Consider the following 24,175-nt stretch of genomic DNA (forward strand, 5'->3'; position numbering starts at 1 on the left):
GATTTATCATAATACAATAGAGTTGTCAGGTGCAAGTTCACTCAGGAAGGCTGTGGTTGCTTGAGTTACCTCTGGAGGTCATAAAGGCCCTATTTAGTTACTTGTTTTTTTTCTGGAAGTCTTGTCTGTATTCTGTGTAACTGTAACAGTAGGTGCACAATCTATTGAAGTTTGTGGGGTTTTGTTTGTTTTCAAGATGTTTCCTCATTCAGAAAACTTGAAGTAGGTGAGGTGTGTTAATACTTCTTACAAAAAAGAACTTGCGTTGATACATTTCTTTAAAGATTCTGATTAAAATCTAAGGTTAAGTGATTATCAGAATTACAAGGAGCTCCTCAGAAAATAAGCTTGCAAATGCAGAATGAGTGGTAAAAATCTGGGGGGAAGGCGTTCTGCATTTTTTGTATATAGCAATGGTTGAATCAAGGGATACGTAAAACTATATCTTAATTTTAAATCAGCAAGATGATAGTGGGGAAATAAAGGGGAGAAGGGAGGAGATGAAGAGTACCAGTCCTTGTGTTGGTACTTCAGGCTTCACATATTAATTGTTCAGTTCTGTACAGGATTTCAGTAACTTCTATAAATGAGTCAATGCAGTAGGCACATTTATCATATGTATCATTTCTAGCATTAAAAGCTGCCTTGGACATATAGCAAACTGTATTTTTTTTTATTCTAGAAACTTGCACAGATGGTGAGCAAATTATATACAGTTCTGAATTAATGCTTTTTTTTATTCTCTTCTCTGCAGCATGCATTTTGAATTGCAAGGATTATTTTTTTTTTTAATCCCAGGCACAGCCCTTATAGTTACAGCCTATAAAATCATTATGCATAAACAAACTTTCTTTTAATTTATCATCACCACCACCTTTAAAATGCCATTTATTTAAAAATATCCTTGCTGTTGTTACAGGGAATGTCTAAGTTTTCCACTAGTAAGTTACCCAGAGATAGCTAATGAAGTAATTAAGGTTATTCATTTGGTTCATTAGGTAGCTTTTGATGTATACTCATTGCCAGTGTTTTGTTCTTATGTCTTTACTTCTGGGCTTAAGCATTAAGGGTTTCATTGTGTTGTCTGTTGGATCTATTGTTCTGTTGGTGTTATCAATTGATCTGTTGTTCTTCCTTTTTTTGCAAAAAATTACTAAGAGAGCAGAAAATGCACAACATTTGGTTACCTTCGCTTTGTTTGAATTGTAGTACATTGGAGATTTCTAGGGCATTTTCTACTTAAGAAAAAAAAGATATGCTGTAAGCTTTTTTTACAAAAAAATTCATGCAATTAAGGTAAAAATCATAAACATTTCTCTGTAGTTTGGAGAATTGTGGTACTGAACTAAATTAGTACTTAGGACATAAAAGGTTGAGTAACCTTCATCACGTACTTGAGAAATTTCGTTGCACGAAAAAAAATAATGCTAGGCGAGAGAGCAAAAGTATACCTTCTGAAAAACACTAGTAGGTGAACATGTTGAGAGAGAGTTTTCATGTATGTGTATCACGAATGATTTCTGTAACCTTAAGTGCTTTCCACCCCTATATTCCCAAAGCTTTTATGCATCAATAATTCTGTTTGAAGCAGTCCTTCCTGTTCTGTGGCCTTAGTGGCAGCAACAACAACAAAGGCGGCAGTTGTTCAGAGGAGCTGGTTGTTTTTGTATTTCTGTGATCCAGTGTGGCTTGTATTGTAACACCTCAGCTGCACCTGAAAACCCACTGACATTAGAGCTCCATTACATTTAGTGTCATGTAAACATATAATCTCAGTTTCCAAAGAATTTGTGGTCAAAACAGGCAACACTGGGTTGAAGTGATTGTACTCCTGTCCTAGAGTATGGGTACTAAAGCACAGAGATTGTGACTTGCCTGCTGTCATGAACTGAGTGTAGAAATTCATTATCAATGTCTAAAGTTTGTTGTTTTTTTTTTTTAAAAAAATATTAGAAGACTTTTGAAATACATTCACAAAAGATAAGTATTTGGTTAAGTTGGGACCAAATTCTCTGTGCACATTACTAACAAGTCTTCATTCTGATGTAAAACATCTCCTTAAGACTGTGAAATGGAAAAGATGATTGCCTATATTACTTGTGGTGCTGCTGTATTTCTTTATAGCTTACATATTTTTTTACAGTGTTGTAATTTTTTTGGTCAGATATTTCAGATATCTATGACTGAGGAGTGGCCATTATGGCGAAGAAGAGATTGAGGACATGGATTAAGACAGTCAGAAAACCCAGGGAGACGTGGTTATGTTCCTCCTTCTGCTCCCAAAATGCTGCTTAATTTTGGCAGGATGTTACCTGATGTCTTGTTCACTCGCATGCGCTGCCACCCCGGTCTTAATCTCCTCTGGCGTTTTGGTAATACTTGGAGATACCTCAGTTCAGAGTTAGAAAGAACCTTGATCCCAGTTTGTGGACATTAATGCACTGGGGTACTATGAACTGTAATGACCCAGTTCTCTATGAAGTCTAGCCTTGCAATTTGGTATCAAACAGAAAAATAAAGGAAGATCATATACACCTGAAAAATTTTAATCCTTTGAAGCTTCAGCCTGTGAGTACAGATTTTATTTTTCTTCTCTAATGCTGCAGTTAATCCACAGGAAAGAAGTAGACTTCTGTAAGTTTTGCTTATGAATCTTTTGTTAGCAGGTGTCTTCAAGCCTTTAGCTACATCAGAAAGATTATATGAGAGTCTATTTTTGAATGAGTGATGACTCACCAGTATGAAGGACTAGACAAAGATCAACAATGGGAAGGAAATAAAGATGTAGTTTTGAAAGATGGCTTGCAGAGGAGATTGAAACCCAAAGGCTGGAATGATAACAAGAAGCTGTCTCTGACTAAAACAACAGAAGAGTAATTCAGCTTGCAAGATAGCACTAAATCCAATCACAGCACTAAAGGAGAACACTAAGAATTCAGATTTCCAAAAATAAAAACTGAACACAACAGCAAAAGTGAAATACCTCTGCGTCTTAGCTAAGAAGTTAGAAACTGTCTTTATTATACTGCTTAGAGGTGATTTAGGCAGGACTAGGAGAAGCAGTTTGCAGACTGTGGTTATAGTGGAGGAAAGAGGACGTGTTAAGTGGAGGAAAGAGGACAACAAGTTACTATTAAAACAGTAAAATGTTCTTCTCTGATAAGAGATAAAGCTTTAAAGTAATTGATATGATACACTAACTTCCCTACTCGAATATTCAAGTCCTCTTATGAAGGAAAAAACATCTGGAAAATACCTTTCAACATTTTAGTGGATAATCAATAAAGTAGATAAATATTTCACTAAATTTCTTTTACCTTTCAGGATTCTTGTCTTGATACTTTTGAAGTTTTTTTTTTTTTTTTTTTAATTATTACTGTTTTCTCATTGACTTGATGAGATTTGGTTGGTTGGCTTGTTGCTTAAGGTTAATAATCTCCGTTATAAGAGCAAATATTGCATTGTCGTCAGAGCACAGAAAATTACGATTTTGTAGTTGATAATAATTTATAAAAAATACAATATACTGTCTCTTTTTGGTAGATGAACTTTTCTCTTGGTTTTCTGATTACTCTTTTAATATTTCTCCATAGTTCTCTTAATTTCTGTAAGCTGACCAAAGAACAGCAATGAATTGTGTGAGGTCATCTGATTGTATTCCTGCTGGTGGTGTGAACTAAGCCTTGAGAAAATGTCTCTGGTACAAACAAAATCTGCTGACCAGCTTCCTCTGGTATTGTCTGTCACTATGGTAAAGCTTTGCTGATGTCTTTTTGGTATCCCTGGCTTTATCTGACAAAAAAAGAAATTGTTTGTGAGCCCACTCCTCGTTTGTTTGGCCTGCTGTCTGGAGAATGATGTGGATGCACAGAGCAGCTGAGAGGCACTTGGTCTTTTTTCCTAGTCTGGTTTAAAGGTACAAGTAACAAAAGTTCAGCTCAAAACCTTGCTTTTCTTTTACAGTGTTTTTTTTTTGTTGGATCTCAAAGATTTGCTGTTGAAAAAAATACAGTGTTTATTCAGGCTCTGCACTGTGGTTTTGGGAGGACATCACTTTTCATACCAACATACAAAACAGATTTAATCTTGGTCTGAATAGATACTGATAAATACTTAGAGGTCCAGGTCTAATCTAAGGATTAGTCCTTTGAACCTTGGAAAGATGACAGTTCTGGCTTCTCACCTATTGAAGATAGCTAATTGGATTGTCTTGGTAGAAATGGGGAAAGCCCTGTGCTTTTAGCACTTCTGTTGATTTCCTCTAGCAATGGTTCAGGTTTGGGCTATTCAGCTGGAGACAGACATGAGAAGGACTCATGTAATCATCGTAGCTCTCTGCTTAGGTCCTGATCTTCTCCTTAAGTTGCAGCTATGTGTGTTCAGGCTGTCCCAGAAGGACTGAAGTTGTCCTGTTTCCTCAGGAATGGTTTTACAGCCATACGTTGTTAGCTAAGGCTACAGCCAGGTGATTTAGTGAAGTTTCCTGCCTCAAGAGAGCTAGATTTCTGTTTGTAGCTAACTTGGATTTGGGGGATGAGGAACAATAGCAAATCATGAATAACTAGGATGTAACCTATTCCTTTTACCACACACTCCAACTCAGCCTCCTGTAGTGCTTTGTGTCCACTGACAACCTGCTAGACAAACTTCATCTTCATTAACAAGCCATTGCAGTGTTAAAATTGACTGAAAGCCATTAACATCTAACAATTAATAATTAGCATTTTAAATGGCCTTATCTCCATTCCGTTGTTTTATAGTCAGATCTTCAAATATGAGATATGTACAAACAGCATCTTTTTTGAACTGAGACTTAGAAATAATGGTTCCTTATTAAATGACAGGTGTTGGTCTTTTTAGTGTGACATTGAAAATGTGCATGTACGCACATGAATTGTGTTTAACTAGCCATCTAAATAGCTAAATAGTTAAATTTTTAATTGCTTTTTTGTTCACCTTATCTAAAATCACAAATATCTGATTTGAATATTTAGGCTTTCTATAGTATGTATTAACAATTGTTTTTAGAAATTAACATTTAGAAATTTAGATATAGTAAGAAAAGTTTCCTATGTTGTGTGATGGCAAAGAGAATTTGAAAGATTTTTTTCAAACCTGAAGGACCAGGAAGTTTTTGCGTAATGTGTATATTTTAACTAGTTGTTACTATTTTTTTAATAGCATATGCTTTCTTAAAATTGTAAGTCACTTCTGTTTACCATTTTGGATGAGTAATTCAGTGTATTTTTGGCATCTAAAACTTTTTTAAAATGGGGCTACTTGACTTTGGTTTCTTTACGTCCAATACATTTACGATTTATTTTCTGGTTTGCATGTCACTTCACTTGGCTGTTAAGTCATGAATTTGGAAGAAAAATAGGTATGTCAAATATTTTAAATATCTAAGTGATTCAAATAGCTTTTAAAATAAAATTTGGCACTCTTGTGGATTATCTTTATCAGGGACAAGTATTATTTGAGAAACTAATTTAAAACTCTAAATTGCGTACAAGAAGTATGGGTTTTTTTCCTTGCAATTCAGTGTAGTTCATATTTTCTCCCTTCAGCTTTCTTTTTAGAATATGCATTTTAAATTGAGGAATGAAAGATGTGTGTGTTAAATGTTTTTCTTTATTTTTTCAAAGATGGTATTGGGGCATCCAAGTAAGATGTTTTTTTTATTCTGTCATCTTCCCTGCAATCTTACTTTGTACTCTACATGATGTGCTGGTTGCTTAGCAATCTAAGCTACAGACTGTAGCAGGCTGTTGTAACAGTACTGGTATATTTTCTTCAGTTTTGCAACCATTTTTCTCTGCATTTTTTTCTGCAAAAGCTACTTCATTGTCAGCGGTCAAGCATGCATTTCAGGGAATGCAGAATTAGGGTTTCAAATTAACCATAAACGGTACATGTTGATAATTTCCATGTTTATTCCCCCATAATTTATCTTGAGACTACAGTTTGCTTGAAATAAATACTGGTTTTTGTTTGAAGGCCTCTCTGTGTTTGTAGGATTATGTTTTAAAGCTTGATAGAAGGAGGCTACCTTGAAAATTCATGTTTATTGAAGCATGTATTTGCTACATATGGTCCTGTTCCATCCTGCCTGTGGCATATATTTTATATGTCTTCCAGCAAGTGTGTATCTCCAGTTTATTCAGAAGCCTGTTGAGAGAGCAGGGTTGTCTTCCTTACTCTTCCATGTATGAAGTGTATTGAGCAATGTTGGCAGATAAAGTATGATGTCAGACTGAGTGTGTCTGTCACTGTGTGTCTCGAGCAAGGATACAGGCTCCTCTTTATAAGTTTTGAGATCATCCTGAGGCTGCAGATTTTATTTTTCCCTCAGTAATGGGTGTAGTGGTTTTGGAGGGCTTGTTTCTTTGTATTTTAGAGGAGTTGTAGCTGGATGCTGTAATACAGGGTCTTTCAGTGGTTTACAAGAAGTGTTGGTCCATTCCTGCTGGACAGACCCAGAACTGTTGCGATGCAAAAAAGAGATCTCCAGGCGGTTCTGAAACAACAGAAACTTAATACTCTGCAGATAATGAACTAGTCTTTTTTTGTACCTTCAACTTCCCAGGTTATAACTGAGGACTGCTTCTGGGATAATACGCCTATTCCATTTTCCTTTGAATAAACAGAGAATTTAAGTCTTCAGAATGAGTGTGATGTTTCACGCTAGTACAGTGTGTCGACAGGGATTTAATCTTTGAGGAGGTGGCCTTTTGACTTGGACAGCTCATCTGAAAGTAGCACACTGTCTGTTTACATTTAAGAGAAAATTAAATGTTCTGCCTTCTGCCATTAAATTTTTGTTACTACTTGCAAGCTCCACAAATAATCAAAACAGATGTGCAGATTTGAACATTTGTCCAAATGTTTTCATGTTTTTTCTTCAAGTGCTGAAATAGCATAAAATAACCAATACTGTTAATTTGTCCCACCTTCTAAGGAGCTTTCAGTGTTCTTTCCTGGAAAACATGTATCTGATTCTACAGCTTTTTTTTTTTTTTTTTCCTAGTGCTCAAAAGTTAGATGCAGAGCTGTTGCATTTTTGAGACAAGCTATTGTGTTCCTTCAATGGTGGAAGAGTTGTAAAAGTCTGACTAATAAATATATACGAGTTTTGTCAAGAATGTTTTCAGGTCTTGTAAAGACTTACTATGGTATTGTGTCTACTCACCCCCCCACAAAAATACACAGTACATGTAGTATTTCTTTGTCAAAACTAAATACTTTCTTGTCTACAAATAAAGATGAATTTTTTGTACTTGGGAATGATTGTCGGATTTTCAGTAAAAATGCTGGCTATTTTTAAGAATACATGGAGACAATCATAGAATCATAGAATCATTTAGGTTGGAAAAGACCTTCAAGATCATTGAGTCCAACCATCATCCATGCCCACTAATCCATGTTCTGGAGTACCTTGTCTATGTGCTTTTTGAATATCTCCAGGGATGGTGACTCAACCACTTCCCTGGGCAGCCCATTCCAATGTTTGACAACCTTCTCAGTAAAAAAACTTTTCCTAATATCTAACCTAAATCTCCCTTGCCACAACTTGAGGCCATTTCCTCTTGTCCTATCTCCAGCCACCTGACAGAAGAGACCAGCACCCACCTCACTACAACCCCCCTTCAGGTAGTTGCAGGGAGCGATAAGGTCTCCCCTCAGCCTCCTCTTCTCCAGACTAAACAACCCCAGTTCCCTCAGCCGCTCCTCATAAGACTTGCGCTCCAGGCCCCTCACCAACTTGGTTGCCCTTCTCTGGACACGCTCCAGCACCTCCATGTCTTCCCTGTAGTGAGGGGCCCAAAACTGAACACAGGACTCGAGGTGCGGCCTCACCAGCGCTGAGTACAGGGGCACGATCACCGCCCTGCTCCTGCTGGCCACTCTATTTCTGATACAGGCCAGGATGCCCTTGGCCGCCTTGGCCACCTGGGCACACTGCTGGCTCATAGTCAGCCGCTGGCAACCAGCACCCCCAGGTCTTTCTCTGCTGGGCAGCTTTCCAGCCACTCTTCCCCAAGCCTGTAGCGCTGCATCGGGTTGCCGTGACCCAAGTGCAGGACCTGGCACTTGGCCTTGTTTAACTTCATACAATTGGCCTTGGCCCATTGATCCAGCCTGTCCAGATCCCTCTGTAGAGCCTTCCTACCCTTGAGCAGATCAACCCTGCCTCCCAACTTGGTGTTGTCTGCAAACTTGCTGAGGGGCACTCAATCCTCTCATCCAAATCATCGATAAAGATATTAAACAGAACCAGCCCCAACACTGAGCCCTGGGGAACACCACTTGTGACCCGCCGCCAACTGGATTTCACCCCATTCACCACAACCCTCTGAGCTCATCCAGCCAGCCAGTTTTTCACCCAGTGAAGAGTGCACCCATCCAGGCCACGAGACGCCAGTTTCTCAAGGAGTATGCCATGAGAGACAGTGTCAAAGGCCTTGCTGAAGTCAAGGAAGATCACATCCACAGCCTTTCCCTCATCCATTAGGTGGGTCACCTGGTCATAGAAGGAGATCAGGTTGGTCAAGCAGGACCTGCCTTTCGTAAACCCATGCTGACCGGGCCTGATCCCCTGCTTGTCCTGGACTTGCCATGTGAGCACCCTCAAGACGAACTGTTCCATAATCTTCCCAGGTACTGAGGTCAAACACCATCTTTTAATCCTAAAGAATTTGATAGCTGAAGACCAATCTATTGCCATTATTCCAACTGTTTTGGGTGTTTTTAGGCTGTATCAACTGATGCCAATGTATTTTCAAATACACCCCCCCACCCCCCGTACCATTTTGCTTGAAGAGTTTGTAAAATGCAAATATATAGCATTTAAGTATATAAAGGAAAGGGTATGATGATTCTTTTATGAGCTCTTTTTAATGTAGAGTGACTATGAAATGCCAATATGAAGGATTGGGGAAATTTTGGTAGCATAGAACAACACTGCAAGCCTGTTATTAAACAAAAAACCCTATTGCTCTCTTTAGTTGCTATTTCACTGCTTTTCCATGTGAAAATGGGTAGCACTTGTATAACACAGTAATAATCTTACTGTGTTAAGCTGTTTTGCATTATAGTAAATTGTGCTTTGATTGCATTTGATTAGTTGAAGATATATTTAGAAATACCTGACTGCTGGGTAATGCCATTTTCATCAAAGAAACAATCTGTAAAAAACTGAGAAGGCAAAGATATTGGTAACCAGATGGGAAGACGAATAAGTTTTACAGAAACGCTCTTACTGGCTCCATTCCCCGTGTACTTACAACTAGCTTTAGTTTATACCAGTCAGGTATTTGGCAATCGCATCCGTCTCAATAAGTAGATGGAGACGTTTTTTGGACCCTAATGTACTTTGTTTTCATTTTCAACTACGTATAATGCTAAAAAATCCCACCAGAGCTAAGTGAGCTGTCAGAGTTGCACGGGGTTCAGAGCTCTGGAAACCTTCCTGCCAATTTTAAACCTGCACCGCTGCCAGTGGCAGTTTGGTTTGGGGTACCCGGACTCACTGCCTCATCCACCTTTGCAGACAGCAGGGGCAGGCACTGGCTGCTCACTTGGCTCCTCGGATTTTCTTTTCTGAAGGTGGATTTTCTCTCAAAACCACGAAACTCCTAGCACCCTCTTTACTGGGCCAAGATTAAGCCATTCTTAAATATCCCATAAAATATATGTGCTCCAGAATTAAAAATTTGCAGGTTACAGCTAACACTGGAAGATATGGGGAGGGGAAGAGCTAACTTGGACTTGCAATTTAATTTGCTAATTTGGGAATTTTGTCCTGACATCTTGTAATGTAGTTTCTGATTCTCTTAGTAACTATGTATAAGTTGGAGGCATCAAACAGGAAATTTTTTTTTTCCTCTGATGATAGTACCATGGGTTTTAAAAACAAAACAAAACACTCCCCCCAACTTGTAAAATGTAATTTATTGCCATTGAAACATGTTTGTTTGTACTTGTGTATTTTCAAGTAAATTTTTGCTAAATTACATACAAGATTTACATTCTTGTATTTACCTGACTGTACATCACAAGGTTGGAAAATTGACAACTAGTTTTTGATGCTTGATTACATGTTAAGAGTTTTAGGTCTATCTTTTAACTTGTGTAACTAAGACTTTGGAATTCCAGAGATAATTTTTAGCACCCGAGTTTTGAGTTCTCAAGGCTTATAGGTGGCATCCAAAGTATATATGCATTATAATTACACATGGTATAATATTCTCTCTCTTTTAATTTAAAAATGTTATGAATGAAACCTAGTAAGATGTGCTCTGGGACTCACTTTGAAGTCAGTAGCCGAATTTGTATTGATGAAAGACTATTTGATGTGGTACAACAGTAGAAGTGTTTTCTTTGCCTTATTAAAACCATCTTTAGAAAGATTGCTTGGTTTTTTTTTTAGAAATAAATATTTTGCTAACAAACTTCAGGTGATAAAAGGGAAACTGTACACTGTTCCCTTAGGAAAGAAAACAGAACTTGTATTCTGTTAAATACAAATCAGGTATATGGATCATTTAAGTACACCAGGTTAGAAACTTAGTAAATAAATGCTATACAGTACTCTATTTCCTTGTTACTAGAGATTACCTTGCCTTGAAATGATTCAAGTTTTTAGTGATTCTTGTAACTGTATTGCTTGGAGCTCTTGCTAGGGCAAACCTACCTAACCTGGAGTCAGCCTTTGGAATGTTAATGCTGCAGTTGTCTTCAGCACTAACCAGCCCGTGAGCAATGCATACACTACTGTGGCATGGGGGAGTTACAAACAGCATCTACCCGCTCATGTGGTTTCAAGAAAGTGGATGGTGCATGGACTACGCTTTTTAGTATTGTAAGTCAAATTTGCTGGAAGTCAACGTTGCTTTCGTGACAATTTAAAGCATTTCAGAATTTGTTTGGTCAGACATATTTATTTGGAGCAGAAGTGACTGGAAAACTCTGGATCACAGCGCTGCATGTAGAGATTTTCACCATGATTGTTGTGTTTTGGCTTTGAAACAGAAATATTTTCTTGCAGTTGTTTGGCTGACTCCATTGGAAATTAATTTGTTGTCTTGCTTTACTTGGAAAAGCATGCTGAAAGCTTATGCTGCTTCCTGTTGGAAAATAGTAGTGAGTTACAGAATTAGCACGTTAATGCCAATTATATAAATATAATATCATCCCAGTGGGAATTTCTCCTTTTTATGCGAGTAAATGTATACGTGGTAAGAAGACTCCAGCCACTCTGGGAACACAAACTTCTGTATAGTTGACAAGTCAAGGAAGCAAAATTTGGCTGAAAAATCTCAAAATCAGCATTCATTCCTGGGGAGGCAAATGTTGAGTTTTTTGCTGTACAGAATTTCATCAGTGAAGCAAGAAAGATTAAATATTTTCAGCCTTTGCACTCCTTAGGGGGTCTAACTTTGGCTCTACATTTTATTTTGTTGGCGTAGGTTGCTGGATTGCTTCCTTTCCTACTCCTCTCCCCTTTTTACTCCCTTTCAAAAAATTGTGTTGCTTGGGATACTGCTTTTCTCTGTGCGGTAGGTCAGTGTGCAGAGAAAGCCTTCTTCAGAGGCTTTACTGTTGCCTTAGAAAAATTCATAATGTATTTTCCTGATGTAAGTATTTCCTAGCAAAAAGGAGAATGGGCGAAGGATTGGGTTCTGTGTTTCATCTGTGTTGTTTCTGCCTTTCAAAAATGAACTTTGAAAAGGCAGCAGATAGTTAATAGTCTTGGCATCAAAACCTGAATGTGGTGGAAGCTGGCAGAAGTAATTCCCAAGTAAGGTTGTGTGTGTATCGTACTAGAGGAGGAATATGGTGCCCTGGGCAATGGCAGACTGGCTCAGCGCCACGCTCCATTCTCTACTTTTCTTGGAACTGCTCCTTTGGAGATCTAATTATACGGTGCCAGGAGACTCTGCTGATAGCTCAGCAATAACTCCCACTGTTGTTGCACCGGATTTCAGTTTATTTGGGGTGTAAAACTTGCACACAAACACTAGATTGTATCACAGTTATCCACAAGTTTTGGCTACTGTCCAGAAGATACAGCATGTTTTAGTGTGGCAGTTTCTAAACTGCTAACTCCGGTTTAGACTTATCTGTGTTTCTCAAAAACGTTAATTCACTTGATTCCCCTTGCCTCATATTTTTTTTTTTTTAAATTTTGTTGCTGTGTGAGGTCTGATGCTTAACCTCTTACACCCTGTTATGGATTACCCAAATGTCTTTCCAGATATTAAACTAAAATTGTTTGACCAGTCCAGAATAATTGAGTGGTATTTGCAGGAGGAGGGGCCAGGAGGAAGGTGACTTTAGAGAATGATTTTTGACTGTACTGTCACTGAAGGTTGTCTTTAAATTTTGTTGTTTGATCAATTACAGAAATAAATGCCTCTTTAGAAGGGTTCAAAGTAGCTGCAAATATAGGATACTGCTGCAAAGATGATTTGTGATATGGTGTGCTTTCCTGCTAGTGCTTTAAAGCATTACTATGTTTACTGTTAACTCTGTTTTGGTTGTGATATTATTATTCTGCAACTTTATTATGTATTTTAAAATTAATTTATAGAAATTAAGTTATTAAAAAGTGCTTTTTAGTGAAAGGTGTCAATTTACAACTTCTAGTTTTTGTGGTTTTGCTGCTGTTTTCTACTTGCTTTGTTAGAATAACAGGCAATACTTTAATAATGACAATTGAGGTGAGAGGATAATGTTATATACAAACTGTTCCTTTAAGGCAGATTCTAATGCCACCGCAGAGACTAGCAGTACTTTCCTGCTAGTTTCAGGGAGTGAAATGGGCAAAGGGGAAAGGTAAACGAGTAGTTGAGTTGATGACTAAGGCGATACAGAGATGGGGGATGACTGTGATTAGCCAGGGTAATTGAAATGTCGGAGGAGTGGCAGCATGCAAACGGCAGAAATTCTGGATGTGGAGGTGGTGAATCCAGAGGGAAGGCTCTGCCCTTGAGAAGTAAAGAAGGAACAGTATTTAATGCAGACAACTGCCCTGCACACGTTCTACCTCGACCTAGTGATTGAGAACAGGCAAGAAAGAAAATGAGTAGTAAGATGAGATGTGAGATAAGAGGTGGAAAGACCAGTTGGCTGTGACTATGATATTGGTGACAACTACAGGGATGGTCAGGTGTCAGTATTTGGTAGGGGGGTGGATGAGTCAGGTGCGCTGTGAGTGATAGCTGTGGTTAAGTCAGAGTAGTGAGCAGTTCGTGGAGGTTGCGAGAAGGGGGAGCAGTGAAATAAAGGGATAGACTGAGCATAGCTTGACAGGAGAAGAAACTTCTTTTTATTTGGACAAAATTTAAGTGGAGATGCCATAATGGGCTGTCATAGAAGAAAGTAACTGCAGTAAGTTATCTGCTTAATCTGGTGCTTTAAAGAGGGAAGGGAAAAGGAAGGGAGTGTGTAGGAACAGAATGGGAGTAATATGGGTTAAAAAAATTATCTATGGGGGGAAAACTGGGATGATGGATTTTGGTACAAGAGTGAGAAGAGGCTTGGTGGAAATATAAGTTGTGTACACAGAAGGGAGAAGGACAAGATGAGAGGGAGCACTATGTAGTAGATGTTTGGAAAGTGTGAGACAAAGTCTAGACAAGGAAGTATGTTGCAGGCCTAAAATTAACCAAAGTTAAAAAGACAAGAATATTTCTGTGATGCTGATTTAACTTCTCAGAAGCAGATAGAGGAAGAAACTCCAGTTTCAGAAGTTGCCTTGGCTGTGGCTGAGAGCTGAAATTCAGGAGAGTAGCAAAGCATCTTCCCTTCTCCAGTTTGTGTGACAAGCAGCAACTCTTTTTTTTTTTTTTTTTTTTAATAATGCTAGCTGGTTTTTCTTATGAATTTTCTCATAATTTGGAAAAGAAAACAATTGATTATGTTGATTTTTTTAAGAATTTTTAAACAGATTGTTTAATTTTGAAATGTAATGGTTTTAGAAGAGTTTGTGTTTGCTAATGCAGATAGCTTTTTGGCTCTGAGTTCCTTCCCTTTTCAAGAGGAGACAAAAGGTTTGGCATATTTAACTTAGTGAATGCAGCTGAGGGAGGGTATGGTTGTTCTCTAAGAATCTGTCGGGGGGAACTGTATAACCTACAGGACAGGGATGGCATGAGATCAAACAGTTGCAAACTGGCTCCAAATTAATTTAGTTGGAAACAAAAAGTGTGGGGGGTTTTTTGTGTGGGTTTTTTTTTTTTTTCCCCCTCCAAAAGAGCAGGATTCCAGGAGGACAGAAATGTCAAGAAACTGAGCTGCTTCTGTTAGGTGCTGTGTGTTGGGGTTGCTTGTAGTAACAGGGTCTGCAGGCTCAGGATGTCCTTTCTGGTTCTGTTCCAAATGGCTGCTTTTTTTTTTTTTTTTTCTTTCCTTGAAACAGTGTTTCTTTGGTTTGTGTTCTGTGACAAGTATTTGAACTGAGAATGAGAAGTATTCTTTAAACTTATTTACTGATATTTAAATAGCTGTATATATTGCTTGAATGATGGTAGTAAATACTTGGTGTTATACTTTTTATTCATGAGATAAGATACCCACTGTTAACAGTAATGTTTTAGCAAATGTAACCCTCATCTCTTCAGCACAAATGTACTGCCAAGAAGAATTTCTTCTGTGGTGCAGGACCCGATTATGTAATTTCACATACTATAACAATAAAATGGGTAATATTAAGCTCTTGCATTAAATTTTACAATACATGCTTTCATAAATGCATGTAGATGCACACATGGTGTGTATATGTAATAATGTATGTCCTTTCCTGTTCTTAAATTTCCACAGGTATATGTGGAATTTGATGACCTTGAATGGGAAAAGCGAGAATGGGTTAAAGTTTATGAAGATTTCGCAAGCTTCTTGGTGGAGTGCCAGCTGGTCTGGGCAAAAAGAAAGGACCCAAGCCAGACTCAGGGATCAAAGATCAAACAAATTCAATGGCCTGCATTGGTAAGATACTTGAGCAATTGCATTTACTAAACTATTTTAATCTCTTTAATTATGTCCTTCTTAGGAAACTGTCTAGGTTACTTAAGTGGTGGTGGAGAGTGATGAGCATGGAGGGGGAGGAGGCTAAGGAAAGGGTAAGAAAATAATAATAAAGCATGTTTGTGTTGAAAGGTTGGGAGTGATGTGATAATAGTTGCTCATCTTTCTTTTTGAATCAACTTAGAGCACTGCAAAACTAGTCTCTGAGTGACATAATAGAACTAATGGCACTTTACACAGTCAAAGCATCTTACAAATACAAACTTCTCAGCAACACATCTTACTGCTCTGTGGAGGATTGAAACGAAGGTGAAAAATAAACTCTTAAGCTTGCTATACCTTCTTCGTGGGAGTTGAGTGTATCTACAATTCAGGTCAGGATTCAGAAAGATGAGAAAAGTGAGTAAAGATCCATAAAGTAAGTGGTAATCGCTTGTCTGGTTTATGAGATGATACTTGTGACTCTCATTCTTTCTGGACTGATGCCCAAACATTAAAGCTGCTGAGAGAACTGCTAGGAGGTTGTGCCTGGTTTTGACATGCCTTTAGATAGACCTGATGAATACTAAGGATCTGATGAGATAGCCTAATAAGCAATAAACATGTATTCCTTTTTTCTCCAAAGAAACTGTTAGTGCTGTCAAAGTCTTCAGAAGAGCCAAATAGGTATGAGATTTCAGGAACCTACTATATTGCATGTTTTTGCTTTGTGGAGAGTTGGGGAAGATTTCTCACAGACTGGCAGGTGAAAGGGAGCTCCAACATATTTGTCAAAACGGTGAAGGGAAGTCTTAGATATATATTTGATATTAAGCTTAGCATCTATAACTTCAGTCTTAGGTTTTTAGAAATTTGTAGTCATAATGAATTTAGATTTTTTTTTTTCCTCCGAACCATAGCTGTGTCTGTGTTTCATTTAAATATTCCCTTCATATTCTCATCTCTGAGCACTTGATGGACTTCTGAAATGCTGTCACGTGATTATTTTTCTGGAGCTGTGGTTGGAACAGTCATGCTGAAGGTCATGAAGCAGGCTTTTCAAGAAAGCTTAGTGGTGGAAGAGATGCATCGGTGGTTTAGGATGGACTTACGTCCTCTTCAGTTAATATTCCTACTTGACTCACCTTGTATGTTTGTGCTAATGTGCTTGAGTAAAACAAGCTAACTTACTGGATGTACAGGCTGTTTTGTATATTTGCTTGTATGGGCAAATGTACTGTTTCATGTTAGTATATCCTTGAGCAAGAATTTTTTGTTTTAGGGAGTTATGTCATTTGCTCTTTGAAGCCACCCGCCTCTCCTTGATTGAGATGGGGGTTTTAAATTTTGTTAGCAACTTAGAACTTAGTATCTAAGTACGGTGCTATTTTACATGCTTTTAGTCTCACCCTTTAGGATAGAGATTGTGTTTAGAAGGGGTGTATTTCTAGAAAGTATTCTAGTCTGGCTGCTGATCCTGTCCCCAAGTTAAGAGTTTATCTTTGCTAATGTGTGAAAATGTTTTAGTTGCACCTTTTTTAGTAGAGACTTTTTCAAACTTGTGCTGGTCCGGAAGGCAGAAACATTTTTTTCTTCCATCTCCATCTTATCAATTTTTTAATTCTTGTTTTAATGTTTATGTTCTTGAGGTAGCTGATAGGTGAGAGAAGGAAGGTTTACAAAAGATCTGCCTCCTGCTTTTACAATTAAAAAATTCAAATCAGGTAGTCCAAAGTGGGGCTCAAATAGCTTGTCGGGTCACAGTTTCCAGATGTTAAAGATGACAAGTTCACAGGATTTGTACGTGGCCTGCCTACAAATGTTCTCACAATTGTTTTCTGAGTCAAACCCTGTAGTCATCCATTCCAGAAAATGCATATTTGAGGGAAAGTGTGGATACAGGATATTAACTCTAGTTAGACCAGATTCCTTCCATAGAAACCTCCCAAAAGTTCTGCTCTGTATCAGTAGCTGCACTGAGCATGCCAGGCCTTGGGGAACAGGGAGGGTGCTCAAATTGCTATAATACTTTTGGGTTTTGTTTCCAGACTATCTGAATACTCTAGTGTAGTGGAGTTGATGACCTTTATGAAGGTTTGGGGGTGGTTTTTTTTCAAAACAATACTTATTAAAAATGAGAAAGCAATGGAAAAGGAGGTAAAAAAATTTCGATTTGCCAAACAGCAATAGGAATATCTACACTTTTATGTGAAATCCTAAGTGTGGATGTGATAAAGCACATTTTTTCTTTTTGAAAAGCTGAGTCTTGCTGTAGTTATTAAAGGAAAAGTCTCAATCTTTCCCATGCATGTGAACTATATTGAAAAAAATCATTCATGTACGTGACTATCTTTTCTTCATATTAAATACCAAAATAAATTTTTTTTGGTACAACTTTATTTTGGATGCTAACATATACACAGCAAAGCAATGTTTAAGTATATTTTATGTAGTAGTTCTACAGGATCTTTGCCTTTAGTGGAGTGAATCAAAAGTGCTTGTTTATTTAGATGGTTATCACCTTCTGTTCTTCTCTTATTTGGTCAACATACTCTGTATCTACTGTATGGTATTCAGACCTGATCAGAAGACAAGGTCTGTAATTTCCTGTGGGGCTTTCTGTGGGCAGTCATCCATCTAGTATCTGTGTACTTCATAATTGCGGATTTCTTTTATTACTCAATCATGTGATACAATGTAATGCCCACTTTGTAGATGAAATTGCTAGAATGCAAGTTGGTCACAAATGTTTGCTATTTTCGAATGCCTGAGGTGTAGCTGTTACTGAAAGCATAGCATCCGTTGACCTCATATAGCTGTGCTTTAAGATTTTAGGCTCTTATGTCAGGTGCTGAGAAAGGAGGTGAGAGGTACTACCTCTTTCTCCTAGTTTAGAAACTTGGTAACAGAGGAGGGATAGATTATCCCCTGAATTAAATTTCTCTCATGATGAGATTATTTTTTCTTCTAGTAGAGATCCTGCCTCGTTTATGCCAAAGGTGAAAAGTTGACTGTAAATGAGCCTGGAGTCCTATTGGCAGCAACATGCTTCATCGTATCAGGATCAATCTGACGTTGACTAATACCTGTTTCTGGGCCGCTGTGTAAGTCTGTGAAAGAGAGAGGAAGTGTAGTGCCTCAGCTTGTTCATGCTGTAATCAAATGCTTTTCCTTCTTGTGAGATGATTTTCTGGAAAGAGTGGAGAACTTCTTGCCTGCCTAGGTGACTGGTATAATCAGAAATCACCCTGCATGTGGGGTATTTACAAGCATAGAAGAAAAGACTATCAAGAAGTGTAAGGACATGGCAATGGTGATAAGTGATGTCAGCATAAATGTAGCCTAGATGTTAGGGAAGAGACTGTTTGGAAAACAATGCTTGTTTTCTTCAAGTAATGGAGATGCTTTACAGATGTCAATGCAGAAGAAAACTTCTTGGCCAAAAGGGTAGCATAGGAAAAAAGGAAAGTATGGATTTTTGAAAATTTAAAAAGTGTAGGTAGTGGAAGTGAGTGGTGTGTTTTTCCACATTAAGAAAGTAGCCTAGATAAGGTGTTGAAATTGAAGGCATCAGCTTAGTTTGGTAAACAAGGGGGATGTGGGGGTGTGTCACAAAGATACAAAAAGAAGGGAGTGATAGGCTTAAAGTGAGGGGCTAGGAGAATTACTAGTACTTCAAAAATGAGGCAAAATTGATTTTTTAATTCCTCAGGAAACAACTTTGAAGCAATTGAGACAATGGATAAAAATTTTTGATCTGTGGGTGGGTAAGAATAGTTGTATTTTAGGGGGAGTAAATTAATCTCCCTGATGTAGAAATACTTTGGGTACTAGGATGTTAGAGAGCAGTGATAAAATCATGCCTATGATACAGTTTGGTCTGAAGTCTTAGGAGTATGATGGTGTCCCCTCAGCAGCCAAGAAGGGAGATGGAAGTAAGTGTGTGGGCAAGGTGACAAATTGGAGCCAAGGTTTTAATGTGGACAGAACAGAATGCTTCTGTGAGCTGTCAGTTTGAATTTAATTACTGTCACTCTAATTGCATATTAAAATATCTAGAAATAAAGTGTACAGGGAGAAAAAGAGAGGACTATAGACAGAAGCCGCTAGGGTAATTTTAGAGAATAGTAGAATAATGTGGAGGAAAAGTTTACATTTTCTTACTAAAGACTAACTAGGAGAGGACACCATGGTAGAAACTGAGATAGCAGTTCACTTTTTTTTTAACAGCATCAGCTTTATACGTTTAAGGCATAGGAAGGTGCTGAGTGAGTGCCTTTTCTTAATAATTTTGTTTGGGAAGAGGGTTTTGGAAACTTCCATAATGTGCTAAAAAGAAAATTTATCATTTGAAGGTCTACAGATAGAAATGAAAGAAGGAAATTTAAGACGGGCATTTTAAGGGGCATGTCCTATTATCTTGGAAAGAAAATAAGGGAAGAAGGGTAATTGAAAATGCAGTTAAGATTAGAGTTTAAAATTGATAGATTATGACAAGTTTGTACTTCTAGGAAAAGGACCTAGGAGAATACAAGAGGTTGGAAAGAAAAGTGTTGGAATTGGAGATAGGGAAAAGTGAATGCATTGAATGGGAGTACACATGAGAAACTTCTGCACTTGCAACAAGAAAGGAAGAGACTACTGTAGAACAGGGGAACGAAAAGTGTTATCTTATTTTAGCCTTTTCCTTTTGGAAGAAATTGGCAGTCTTGTGCAGGGTAGATGTCAAAGGAGGAAACAGTTTGATTCAGTCTAGTATGACGAAAAACAAGACTGGGGAATGGTACATTTAGCTGGCCAGGCAGAGCTGGGTGCCTGGGAAGGTTACCTACAGGCACAGGTGATGGGGTCAGGGGTTTCCTGTGTTCTGGGTATGGTTTGTTTTGTAAACTGTTTTGCCTGTTGTTACACCTGTAAATGAAACAGTGCTGCTTGTGAATTCAGTATGAATTCATATATAATAAATCAGAAGAATCCATACAGATTCTCTGTTGGTTTGAATATGGAGACAATGTTTCGCTAGCTGTACAGTACTCACTTTGTCAAACCAACAGATTTGCCCTGTGGTCTGCAATAACTGTATCACTCCCAGTTTTGGTGCTGGCATACAGCAAGAACTGGTTCTCCTGCAATTGTATATTTCTGAAGAGTGTATATATATAAAAGCTAAAATATGTTTCATGAGGAGATCCTGAATATGTTTTTCTCCGAAGGTAGGGTAGCTGCAGGAGCAACTCAATCTGCCCCCCCAGTAAAAAAAGAGTGTGTGTCGGTTTGCCTGTCTCTTTTTCTTGGAACAAGTGAAGTCATTGCTAAACCAGTGGCTTGAGAACAATCTTTCCTGGGACTCTGTCCAGGGCTTTGCAAGAATATAGAGCTTTAGCCAGGCTTATAACAAAACCAGGGACAAAGAATGGGTCTTCATTGGCAATGACTAACTCTTTTCCACTGTGAGAATCTGGAGCTGATTTACAGTGGACAGTGCCAGTGGCACCTGTGCGACTGTGGGCCTTCAGTCTCACCATCATGCTAATGAGGAGGTAGTCTTGCAGAAAAATGAGATGAGGTTTGTTCTGGGTGGTAGTGCATGCGTTTGTTCGGTTAGATGTGAAGGAGCCCATATATTCATGTGCTGACTGCAGGTTAGGGTACTTGGTGGTAAAGTATAAGAGTAGAAGTATTCATGGACATGTGGAGGATAGACTTGTCTTCTGACCCTATAGACCCCTTTCCCCCCCACTCCCTCTGTGCCCCTCTGTCCCAGCTGTCAATTGCAGAATCCTTTTGCTTGACCGTATTCTTTTTCAGCTGACTTGATTGTGTTGGATTATAAAGCAAATAGTTGTAAAGTGCCAGTTTATTGTCATTTGTGTCACAATTAAAGTGTACAGATTGAACAACAAGCTTCTATAGAGCTTCCAGAGATTCTTGAGACAAATCAAATTCTTTATTTTTGGCGTGATGATGGAAAGTAGAACAGGTCCCTTGTTCATTCCTGTTTATACCATGACACACTACCACTTTTTCACTCTCTCAAGGATTTGTTTTCCTCCTTGTCTTGATGGTCTAATTTTAGCATTTCTGAGTAAGTTTCTCTTCTATACATTGGTTCCATGGATCAGATTGATCCCCTTCAAAGTCAGGAGTTTCTGTAGATACTGCTAATGTTTCCCATGCATATTCAGTTACTTCACTGCAGCCTGTTCTCCTCCCTCTGCACAATGAAAAATAGAGGTATACACTGCCAGATACTGTGATTAAATCCTCAGCAGACACTCAAAATACTCTAGCAGTAAAAAGAAATAAGTTCACAAAGGATTACCGTGTATATGGAAAGTAAGGCAGAGAGAAGACTTGGTCTCTGGAGTCCTAAAAATAAGTAAAAACTTTGAGGGTATTTTAAATTTGAGGGGAGGAAGTGCTGTAACTTCCAGGGTAAGCAATCAAAAACTAATAGTGGATTCTTTTCAGCTTCTCCATTCCCTGCGTCAGAATTCTAGTGCTTGTATACCTTGCTAATCTGGGGTAAAGATGAGATATATATACAACAGAGGAGAAAATGCTTGGAAACTGTCAGCTTCTTGGAAAAGATTTAAGACACTTTAGAGCTTGGGGAAGACAAAATTTAAGTAACTGACTCAGCAGAGCATAAATGACCTGATTTTTGCTGCATTGTGAAAGACAGTAACATGCAGAAACAGCACTTGGAGATGGTTCAAAGATTACTTTGCTGGAGAGTACGTTACTGTAATATTCCCACAGAACATAAACGTTTCAAGCAGTACCACATCCCGCCTGTGTACTTTGGCACTTGCTTTTTTTAAACTACTGCTTACTGGGAGCCACTGCTTTCCACACAGCCTTCTAAGCAGAGGCCATTACCTTCCCAGGACATGCCCCAAGTGAACAAGCAATAAACTGAAATCTGCCTCCCCAGATGCTCCATTGTGAAATATGGGTGTTGTCCTGTGGCTTCCCCCTCTGGAAATGAGTGACGGAGTGGAAAGCCTCACTGCAGTGCTGACTTGTATGTGGCCCTGGTCCTGTTGCGCACTTTACACTACTGCTTTGTTTGTTTCAAAGTTTTTTGTCTCAAGGTGTTGGCTAATGGCAAGCTTATACTTAATTTTTGTTTTTTACTTTCTTCTTATAAAACTTGCACTTCTAAGCAATGGGGACCCTTTTTATTTGAAAGGATTTAGTTTTGTAAAAGCGTGCTTCCATATATAAAATACATAAAATATTTTTTGTAGTTAAGTGCTACGCTAAGAATTGTTTTTAATGTCAAATTCACTTACAGGAGTGCTAGAATTCCAAACAAAATAGACTATTTTCTGGACTTTAGCCTTAAAATAACAGTAAGCACAAGTCATTTTTATCATACGGGCCTGGGAGTTGCCATTTTGGCAGCTCCTTTAAAGAAAGCTGCTTTAGTATGTCACAGCATCCTGAAGGTCCCTATTTCAGGTTCTTTCCTCCTGGTAAAGCACTTCTTGTTCTCCAAGGATTATACAAATTAAATAACTAGATATTGTTTAGCATCCTTCAGCTGCAACACTAAGCAGTACTCCCAATTGAGTGTGCCTCTGTCACTTGCACCTGTTCAAAAGACAGATAGCAATGAAATGCTGGTAATAATTTGTATGTGTTTCTGTAAAAGATAGACATGAAGCTTCTCAAGGTTCCATATTCAAGCCAGGCAGTTGAAGCAGAGCAGCCACAGTTGCAGGGTATGCAGTGCAGGATAACCGCTTGCATATTGATTTTATAACTGGTGCTGAAACCTATATTGGCTCAGTATATGGTTATACTCCTGTTGATAGCATAGTCAGCTAGATCGAGGTTAGTGTAGGTGTATCTGAACTGCATTCACACTTCCAGTTTCTGTGTAGGACCTACTCCACAGCTTCATCAGGTATAAAAGCAAAGACTTGTGCTGTGTCCTCTGGAATTGACTGGAAATTCCTAAGTCTCTGGGTTTTTTTGTTTTGTTTTTTGTTGTTGTTGTTGTTGTTTGTTTGTTTGGGTTTTTTTTCCATTTATGAGAACAAATTTTTCATTTGTGCTGAAGAAAAATTGCTTTGTAGCTCTCTAGATCATCTGAACTTCTTCAATGAACTAGAAGGATCAGCTCAACTTTGGAGATACGGTGGCGAACAGAATATAGGCATGTGGATGCAGTTGGTTATTTCAGCACAATATTTTGGAAATTCAACTTCTGGAGCTTGGGCTTTGGAAGAATGACTGAATGCCTGTGGTGCCTTTTGTGTATCTCCATCAGTCTGGTCACTCACAGTGTCATTTGTTGCTGTTTATATAAATTACGGCTTATATTACAAATATTTGCATTTTATATATGTGTGGGTATGTAGTTATAGATGTGTGTGTATATAGAGATATACACACAAATATAGTATTTTTCTCTCTATTAAAAACATTAAAAAAAATAAAAAAATCTCCTGACCTGTACCTGTTGAGAGGTTGTACAGTGAGGGAAGGATGTCAGCGTGGTACTTGTCCTCCATCCGAATGGTGGCTGTCCAGAATGAGGAAAGCTGTGCCAGAAGACTTCCATCTACAAGCAACTGCTCGGTGTTTTTCTTGTGATGGTGGGGAGGAGCAGCTGGGCTTTACACCTGTCAAATCTACTTGGCAGCTAATTTTGAAAGCCACCCACTGTTAAAATCTCCACTGCTGCTTCTGTGCATTAATGACTTCTCAGCTGTGCGGTACTGAAGTGCTGCTTTCTTCATGCTGACTTGAGTAAGATGAGTTATGGAAGGTGTAATTAGAGTTTTATGAGTTTCTTGTTCTCCTTTCCCAGAATTCCAGCAGTTTCTTCTGGATTTCATTGTGAATCCCATGATGTGCTGTATGAAGTCTCAATATCCACCTGAAACATATAGCAGCATGGAGAACCCACCCAAAATGCGAAGCCCCTTTTCTGAAAAAGTATTTCAGTAGTTTACACATTACTGTTTGGATATCTCTGGCCTTGTGTGAATAGAGTCTGTTCTCCTACAGCTGAGACATAGGAGCTTCAGGTGCAATTAATGTCTGGATGAAGCCAAACACTGTTTTTCTAGGTTAGGGTAAAAATTCTGCATTTTGCAAAGTACTGAGAATCTGAAGGAAGCTTTTTTGGTGGTACTAAGCAAGCATATACTTC

At 38.4% G+C, this 24,175-nt stretch overlaps 1 protein-coding gene across 2 annotated transcripts in view; it reads left to right on the plus strand.

Annotated features, from left to right (window-relative positions):
- The window catches only part of JMJD1C (jumonji domain containing 1C), a 177,750-nt gene that overhangs the window by 44,029 nt on the left and 109,546 nt on the right, over positions 1–24,175 (plus strand). For both annotated transcript variants that reach the window (XM_069795964.1, XM_069795969.1), the window contains exon 2: positions 14,824–14,988. In XM_069795964.1, the coding sequence (XP_069652065.1) occupies positions 14,824–14,988 (165 nt within the window). The remainder of the gene's footprint in view (positions 1–14,823; positions 14,989–24,175) is intronic.

Source organism: Haliaeetus albicilla, chromosome 11 (genome assembly GCF_947461875.1).
Source record: "Haliaeetus albicilla chromosome 11, bHalAlb1.1, whole genome shotgun sequence".
NCBI lineage: Eukaryota > Metazoa > Chordata > Aves > Accipitriformes > Accipitridae > Haliaeetus > Haliaeetus albicilla.